Genomic DNA, 9,402 nt, shown 5'->3' on the forward strand with positions numbered 1-9,402 from the left:
CCGGCGGCGACGGCGGAGCTGCGGCGGCGGACGGTGGTCCGGCGGCGGAGCTGCGGTGGCGACGATTTCCGGCGGCGGCGCGTGCGTTTCACGCGCGCGCGAAGGGCGGTTTTCTGGAGGCGCGTACGGCTTCGTCCGGGCTCCGTTTGAGGCGTGCTTGGTGTCTACGGCTTCGTCTCGACGAGAGGAACACGATGATGGGCTTGGATGCACGAGATTCGCAACGGTTAAGAAGTTATGGTCGATTTACTAAAACGGCCGAAACTAAACTCAAAAATATGGCGGTTTCTGGTTACCTTTGGTTGCGGATGATGGTGGTGGCGAACTCAACGGTCTGGCGTGTGGTGGCTCCGGCGAGGACTTCTGGTGAGCTTTCTCCCCCTCTCTCTCTCTCTCCTCTCTCTCCTCTCTCTCTCTCTCTCTCTCTCTTCTCTCTCTTTCTCTCTTTTTAAAGAAAACAACCTGACCCTTGGGCAAGGTTTAGGGTCATTACAGAACAGCTCACAGATTAGTTATACAAGTGATTATTACTACTTGTTACAAGTAGTTTTCCTCATCAATATTTTGCTCTCTTGGAACTTCCGCTTCTTGTAGCTTTCTAGCATTCACTCCCCCCACAGAGGTTGGGAACTTATTGGTTGTAATCTTATCACATATAGTATGTATCACTAATTAATTCTTACTTACCATCACACGAACTCAGTCTTATATGAATTCTTATCAAATGAAGAAGGTTGGAGTTACAACATCTTTTGAACAAAATATTTGCGTACTGTGAACAGAAAAACGATATATTAACACAGGCTAAACTAGGCCGGCCTGATCGTCTTTATCCTAAACCGAAGTTCAAACTTTAAACCGAACCGAAAAAATAAAATTTGATTTGAACCGTTACAACAAATATCCAAATGGGACTTGAGAGCTAGATATTTTTGGGTTTGGGGTTGTACTGGAACCCGAAAATATTCAAAATTAGTTAAATATGCTAATTTTTTTAATAATTTAAACATCTTAGAGTATTTTTCAAAATAATATAGTTTTGAACAAAATTATTTGTTTACTCTTAACAATAACTATATATTAACACATGCTATACTAGGCAGGCATGGTCTTTTTTACCCTAAACCGAAGTTCGGACTTTAAACCGAACCAAAAGAAACGGAATCCTATCTGAACCGTTGCAAAAAAAATATCCAAACGAAACTTAAGATCTAGATATTTTTCGGTTTGGGTTGCACTAAAACAAAAATATCCAAAATTAGCTAAATATGCTCATTTTTTTTTTATAATTTAAACGTTTTAGAGTTTTTTTAAAAATAATGTAGTTTTTAGTTATTATTTTAATACATTTTAGTTAGTTTAACTAGTTTTTAATTAAATTTTTAAATAATTTACAAATGTAATTTTGTTTTGGTTGATAACTTTCAAATTCTAATGCAATTTCAGAGGAAAAAAAAGAATATTTTTTGGTTATTTTTTAATTTATTTTTAAAAAAATTTGGGAAATTTCAAAAATTGGTTATATGTACGAAGACGAGCCCGACTAACATTAGCCGATGAATATAATATCGAAAATCCGAATGAACCGAACCAAATCCATATGTGACACTAAGCGCCCCAGCCCTAGGCTAACAACAGGGCGTCAGATCTAATAAACTCGAGATTCAAAACTAGCTTTCAGGTGAACAATCATCCATCATTGAGTTAGATAACAATTTGAGTAAAATAGAATATGACACTCTAACGAAAACAATCATCCACCCATCATATTCCTCAAACATTAATAACGCATCCCACGTGTCTTTAAATATTCCATCTCTCATCTCTCTCTATCTCTCCCTCTCCCATTGATTTACACTTTCACCGACAAACAATGGCGAACGGAGCCGATCGATTGGATCTGGACGGCAGGCCGATCAAGCCGCTGACGATATGCATGATCGGCGCCGGCGGCTTCATCGGCTCTCACCTCTGCGAGAAGCTCATGAACGAGACTCCGCACAAGGTCCTCGCCCTCGACGTCTACAACGACAAGATCAAACACTTGCTCGAGCCGGATACTTCTCAGTGGGCGGAGAGGATCCAGTTCCATCGCATCAACATCAAGCACGATTCGAGGCTCGAGGGACTCGTCAAGATGGCGGATCTGGTAAAAAATCTCTTCTCCGTTAATGTGAATGCGGAATCTGTTCTTTAGCAGTTTGTTATAGTTAGTGCCGTTACACTCAGATCTGATAGAGAATGTGGTGGTGTGTTGCGGATTCGAACTCGGGTCCTTGGGATCCACAGAACTCCTTTAACCAACCACCCGACCACAAACGCGTGGTTCTTGATCATTTGTATTATGTATATGATCGATTTGTTTGTTGTTTGTGTTGCGTTGCAGACGATTAATTTGGCTGCGATCTGTACACCAGCGGATTACAATACGCGTCCGCTTGACACTATCTACAGCAATTTCATCGATGCTCTCCCTGTGGTAATGCTTTAAGATCTGTTTACTATGTGATAACCGATGCTTAAGTTTAGTGGTGGTGACATTGAGTGGTGGTTCAATGTAGGTTAAGTACTGCTCTGAGAACAACAAGCGTTTGATTCACTTCTCCACTTGTGAAGTCTATGGCAAAACTATTGGAAGCTTTCTTCCCAAGGATCATCCTCTCCGTCAGGTCAGGCCTTGTTTCATTTTTTTACCTTAAGCTTCACCTTCTGCTGAATGTCACTGTCGTGTGGATCAAGAAACTATGTTATTTTCAGTTATTTCATTACTCCATTTAGACTTCTTATATTGATTTTGATAGTTTGGTTAGCTAGTTTGTATCCTATCACTATCTTCTTTGATAGTTTAGGAACAATGTAGTTTTTATTTTTCTGCAATTGTACCTGAGTATGGCTTCGAGTCCCACTGCTTCATGAGGATTTGTGTTTTTTTTTTTTTGCTTAGTTTATGTTCTTTGGTTCTTATTATTATTAGTCTTGGCTCTGGATTTGTTGTTTTTTACACCATTCACTAGTGATGCTCGTCTTGTTTTTTTACTTCAGGATCCTGATTTTTATGTGCTGAAAGAAGATACATCCCCTTGCATATTTGGTTCTATTGAGAAGCAGAGGTGGTCATATGCTTGCGCCAAGCAGCTGATTGAGAGACTTGTCTACGGTATGTTGTTCTTTTTTTTTTTGAACATGAAAAGCAAATTTAATGTACGTTAGACTGTTAGAGGCAGAAGGTTCTCACTTTTTTTTTGTGTGGTTGAAGCTGAGGGTGCTGAGAACGGACTTGAGTTCACCATTGTGAGACCGTTTAACTGGATTGGACCTAGGATGGATTTCATCCCTGGCATTGATGGTCCGAGCGAGGGCGTCCCTCGTGTCTTAGCATGCTTTAGCAACGTAAGTATACAGGCTCAGTCAAATAACCCAACTTCTTTTTGTGGCTGCAGCTTAATTGTTTTTATTTTTTTGGGGGTATTGCCAGAACCTTCTTAGACGCGAGCCTCTCAAGCTTGTGGATGGTGGAGAGTCGCAGAGAACCTTCATTTACATCAAGGATGCTATTGAAGCTGTCCTTTTGATGATTGTGAGTTTAAATTCATTTGTTTATCCCTGGTGATATCTCGTTTGTTGCATTGTTATCAAAGAAGTTGCATCTGAATCGCTTGTGGGATCTTTATCAGGAAAACCCAGAGAGAGCCAATGGGCATATCTTCAATGTAGGCAACCCAAACAATGAAGTGACAGTAAGACAACTTGCTGAAATGATGACTCAGGTGAGAAAGCTAGTTCACAAATAACACTCTGATTGATTTTTTGATACACTACGGCACACTAAAATGCTACCAAAAAAATGGACAGGTGTACTCAAAAGTGAGTGGAGAGACGGCTATTGAGAGTCCAACGGTAGACGTGAGCTCCAAAGAGTTTTATGGAGAAGGTTATGATGACAGCGACAAGAGAATCCCAGACATGACCATCATAAACCGTCAACTTGGTAATTTCATCTTGTTTTTGTTGTCTGCTTTTGTCTTTTGGAACATAGCCAAATCAGTTGTTTTCTAAAATATTTGGTTTGGTCAATAATTAGGATGGAACCCGAAGACTTCTCTCTGGGACTTGTTGGAGTCGACCTTGACTTACCAGCACAGGACCTATGCGGAAGCTGTTAAGAAGGCCACTTCAAAACCAGTCGCATCTTAGAGGTCATCATCACCTCGAACCATTTGGTGGCTGCTACTCCATTATTTTTGCTTCTTCTTTTATAATTCACCCATTATCCCCTTAAAATAGGCCATTGTAAGCGAATGATTATAATTTCATATGGTGTTTGGTACTAGTTTTCGTTTTTTTTTGGTTATATAGTATTTACTGATAATGTCTTTTGAATGCGTTGTTGAGAGCTTTATATCTTTGTATTTTGTCCGAAACTAAAAAGGGAATGGTTTGTTCAAACTATAACATTCTTGTGTTAACAACTGTTCTTTCATTTCCATAAAATTCTTGTAAATCTAACTTTTCATTTTTAATGATATTTACCCTTTAGCAACAACAAAAAATGCTTGTTTGCTTACTGCTACGCTCCAGATTATTCATGTACCAAGTAACAAGAGACATAATCGATCAGATCAAGGGCTGTAAGTTCTTGATTAAGTAGATACTACGAACCAAAACTCTTGCTGTTTTTTATAAAGTTTGCTCGAGTTCAAAGTTAAATCTTCTGCAAAGCTAAGTAAATGTTTGCGAGATCATATATTAAATTATATCATCGGCTCGTCAAGAAGAACATTTTTACTAGTGAAACGAAGAAAACAAGCAGTTGTCTAGCCGTTGAGATTGTCTAGCCGTTGAGATTAACTCCGGTTGTAATCGTTTGAACCCGTTTGATTTTTAGTTTAATATAAGCTTTCGTGACAAAAAAAAAAAATCATCGGCTCGTCAAGAAGAACATTATTACTAGTGAAACGAAGAAAAACGTTCCGATCCGCTCACAAATCGATGACAAGAAGATCTAGTACAAATCGATTAATAAGACACAGTAACAAAAACATATACCAAGAGAAACATTGCCAAAGATTCCGAAATTGCCCGGTCTGGGAGAAATATACAATGGACCAGTGTGGTTGTCAGGATCTACCTTTTCAAATTGGTCAACATCTCGATCTCTCCCCTTGTCCGAGTATTTATCAAGTCTGCTTACTGTTATGCCCTATAGTAGCTGTCGGTGATCCCTTGTAATGCTCCATGACAATATTAGAAGAAGAAATAATCATAATCATCCTTAAACGACTAACCGGAAGATCTTTGTCTTGAGATATCGGCCTGTGTTTGCTCTTGTTGTTAGTCATGCACGCTTCCGGAGATGAAAGATGAGAGATGAGGATTGTGAAAGATATATAAAGAAGATTATATAGAAAATTCAGGTGACATGAGTTAGTGAAACTTGACAAAGATCGTTATTGCAAAGTGATGATACATGCTTTTCGTACTATAAAATAAATGAGTATAATCAACTCATCTAGGATAAATTATAGTTCAAGTGAGATCTATTGACATTTTAAAAAAAAAAGAGTTGGATTACTCTTTAGGCCATTTTTTTACTTTTCTTTACATTCATAGCCACTTCTTACATGTGAGACATTTTATTGTGGGCCAGCAATAAACTGCGGACAACTACGCCTTTAGTAGACATTCGATGCGTGGACGGATGATTCGTGGACGGATGATACGTGGACGGGTGATACGTGGACGGATGATACGTGGACGGGTGATACGTGGACGGAGATGAGTGTAAAAATTCCAGAAGCTTCATCAGATCAAGCTCCACAATAGTTGAACTTAAAGACACAACTTCAACAACAATGTTTGTCTGTGGACGGGGACGAGAAGATTTTGATTATGTTGTGGATATAGACGCTAACATAACTATGAATAAAGAACAAGAAAGATCTCTTAAATTTGTGTATAGGGAATTGAAGGTTGATGTGGTGGATAAAGTAGTAACTCAAACACTAAACATAGATATAAAAAATGTAACATATTGAAAGACTGTGATATGAATGCCAATGTGTCCACAATTTCGAGGATGAACAAATTAATAACTTCAAACCAATAACTACAACGTACATGTCGAGAAAAAAAACAAGCTTGAGTGATGAAAACAAAGCTAAACAAACCAAAAAGTTAAAACGAGTCATCTCCTCCTCCAAAACCCCGGTCAAAACGAGTCAGCTCCTCTTCCCGGTGAGCCACACCATGGATTCCGAGCTCAACATCGTCGTCGATGAGCTCGGTGAAGCTGCGGTGGTTCGAGCTCGTCATAGTCCTCCTCCATGAGATATATAGTATGCTGAATTTTGAATTTTAATCATAATTTTACTCGTCCACAAATAGCCGTTCATGTTTACCCGTCCACACTTATCTTCCCACACCCATCCACACATCACTCATCCATAACACAATCATTAAATACGTGTACAAGTATAAATTTTAAAATATAACAAAAATATATCAAAGTGGGTATCCAGTTATAGAGAATAAAAAAATATAATTTATTATATCAACAAAATTTGCCATATGTATTTTTAATTTAAAAATAAACAAAAACAAAATATTAAAAAGTAGACTAAACAATAATAAAGAAACACAATTTCTCTTTCCTCTTTCTAAGAAATATTTTATTTTCTTCTCATTAAGGGGAAATATGTATATTTTCTCTGTAGATCCCATGAGAAAGTGTCTTGCAAGTGCATTGTGACATTGGATGTAATTGAAAAGTGATAAAATATCTCTTGATGTAAAAAATTCAAAAAAAAACACTGCAATATATTTCAATAAATCGAATAACTAATCGAATATTCCTTTGGTCTTGCCTATGGTTAGGTCAACTATATTACATTACCGTTTTGTTATGTCGATACATGCTGCATGTATGCATTCTCTCTGAGTTAGTTTGTGTTTATATAGTATATAAATCTATATAAAACACACACACAGACAGTTAAACATGCATGTATATATCAATGGATGCATAGTTCACGGTGGATAAAGTGAAGGAGAAAGGATCTTCCAAGGGATATGCGGCGACCAACTTCAATGCTCAGCATGCAATGACTACTTTTAGTCTTTTACTTTACAATTCTCCTTGGCTCCTTGCCCATTATTTTTTTCCTCTTTTTCCTGCATCACTTATCAATAGTTCAATACCTATGTTTCTATAAACACACACAACTCAAGACCGTATGTAGTGCTACAAATATTTTGTTAGAGATAAACATGAAGTTAACTTAGAGAAGAAGTTAAAGCAATCCTAATGTATTTAGGAAAGTTACTTCCTAAGAGTTTAGGAAATATGGAAACATTAATCTCTATATAAAGTATATGCAAGAGTGTTGCATAACAAGAGAGTTTTAGAGATTGATATTGTGCACTTAAGTTTTGAGAAGTTTCTTAAGATAATAAAGAAGAGTTTCTTTATACTGAGTTCATATACAATCTAAGGCTTATATTTGGTATCAGAGCCAGGTTATCAAGAGACATGGGTGATTTGGTTACTACAGCGGTTAAGAAGGATGGCGGAGCATCCTCTATCAGTTGCCCGATGCTAACAGCAACTAACTACACCGTGTGGTCAATTCGAATGAAGCTTTTACTTAGGGTTCATAAGGTATGGGAGATAATTGAGAATGAATCTGTTGAAAGCGACAAGAATGATATTGCGACGGCTCTTCTGTTTCAGTCCATCCCGGAAACAATGATCTTACAAACCGGAGGACTCGACACCGCAAGGAAGGTATGGGATGCGATCAAAACTCGGTATGTGGGAGCTGACAGAGTTCGAGAGGCGCGACTACAAACCTTAATGACTGAATTCGACCGCTTGAAGATGAAAGACACCGAAAAGATTGATGACTTTGTGGGCAAGCTATCAGAATTATCATCAAAGTCAGCTGCATTAGGCGAAAGTATGGATGAATCAAAGCTCGTAAAGAAGTTCTTATCATGTTTACCACGAAAGAAGTACATTCACATTGTTGCCTCCATAGAACAGATGTTGGATTTGAAGACTACAAGCTTCGAAGACATTGTAGGACGTCTGAAAACATACGAAGAACGTATTCATGATGAAGAAGAAGATACACAGGAGAGTCAAAGCAAACTCATGTACGCTAATTCAGAACAACATCCACAACGCGACTATGGTGAATACAGAGGGCGTGGTCGAGGTGGCCGATATTATGGCAGAGGAAGAGGACGCGGTAGGTCGTATTGGGACAGTCGAGACGCGACAAAGATCATATGTTATAGATGTGATAAAATAGGACACTTTGCGGCCTCATGTCCTGATAGATTACTCAAGTTACAAGAGACAATTGAGAGTAGGGATGGAGACGAAACCCAAGAAGCCGATAGACTCATGATGCATGAAATCGTTTACCTCAATGAACGTAATGTGAAACCCAAAGAGTTTGAATCCAATACCGATGGCGATAGAATATGGTATTTAGACAACGGAGCCAGTAATCACATGACTGGAAATCGAAGCTACTTCAACTCTATCGACGAAACAATCACTGGAAAGGTTCGGTTTGGAGATGATTCAAGAATAGACATTAAGGGAAAAGGATCTATTTTGTTTATAAGTCAAGACGGAAAAAGAAAAATTCTTGCAGATGTCTACTTCATCCCAGCACTTAAGAGCAATATCATCAGTCTCGGACAGGCCACGGAATCGGGATGTGACGTAAGGATGAAAGAGAACTACCTGACCTTACACGACAAGGATGGTAATATGATTGTGAAAGCCTCGAGAGCAAGGAATCGATTATACAAAGTGGTGATGGAGATAGAAGAACCAAAGTGTCTACAAACTCAAATAAAATGTGAATTCTCTGTCTGGCATGCACGTCTAGGACACCTTGGATACGATGCTATGAAAACCATGGTAAGAGAGGAACTCGTTATCGGTCTTCCTCAGTTGAAAGTCACGAAAGATACATGTGAATCTTGCTTGCGTGCAAAGCAAACAAGACGACCCTTTCCAACTTCAACCTCATATCGTGCATCTACAATCCTGGAGCTCGTACACGCTGATCTCTGCGGGCCAATAACACCACCCACTGCAGGAAGAAGCAGATATATATTCGTGCTTATAGACGATCACTCGCGTTATATGTGGTCTATTCTCTTGAAAGAAAAGGGAGAAGCTTTCGAAAAATTTGTACGGTTTAAGAAGATTGTGGAACAAGATACCGGTGCAACCATTAAGACATTGAGAACAGATAGAGGGGGAGAGTTCACAAGCTCAGAGTTTCAAGATTTCTGTGAAGTATCAGGTATACAAAGACACCTAACCGCCCCATACACGCCACAACAGAACGGAGTAGTAGAGAGACGTAACCGAACCTTGTT

General features: G+C 38.7%; 2 protein-coding genes across 2 annotated transcripts in view; both read left to right on the plus strand.

The window, feature by feature from the left end:
* LOC106307588 (aspartic proteinase-like protein 2) overlaps window positions 1–692 on the plus strand; it is a 7,916-nt gene extending 7,224 nt beyond the window's left edge. The window contains exon 11 of the mRNA XM_013744576.1: window positions 501–692. Within this exon, the coding sequence (XP_013600030.1) occupies window positions 501–594 (94 nt within the window). The 3' untranslated portion in view covers window positions 595–692. The remainder of the gene's footprint in view (window positions 1–500) is intronic.
* A 1,066-nt stretch (window positions 693–1,758) lies between these two features.
* Window positions 1,759–4,333, plus strand: LOC106312784 (UDP-D-apiose/UDP-D-xylose synthase 2). Its single transcript, XM_013750436.1, has 9 exons — window positions 1,759–2,149; window positions 2,387–2,479; window positions 2,562–2,669; window positions 3,043–3,157; window positions 3,257–3,390; window positions 3,476–3,577; window positions 3,675–3,767; window positions 3,853–3,988; window positions 4,082–4,333. Exons 1-9 carry the CDS (start codon window positions 1,874–1,876, stop codon window positions 4,192–4,194), a joined length of 1,170 nt encoding a protein of 389 aa, XP_013605890.1. The 5' UTR covers window positions 1,759–1,873; the 3' UTR covers window positions 4,195–4,333.
* Window positions 4,334–9,402: the final 5,069 nt, after the last annotated feature.

This window comes from Brassica oleracea, chromosome C8, assembly GCF_000695525.1.
Source record: "Brassica oleracea var. oleracea cultivar TO1000 chromosome C8, BOL, whole genome shotgun sequence".
Lineage (NCBI taxonomy): Eukaryota > Viridiplantae > Streptophyta > Magnoliopsida > Brassicales > Brassicaceae > Brassica > Brassica oleracea.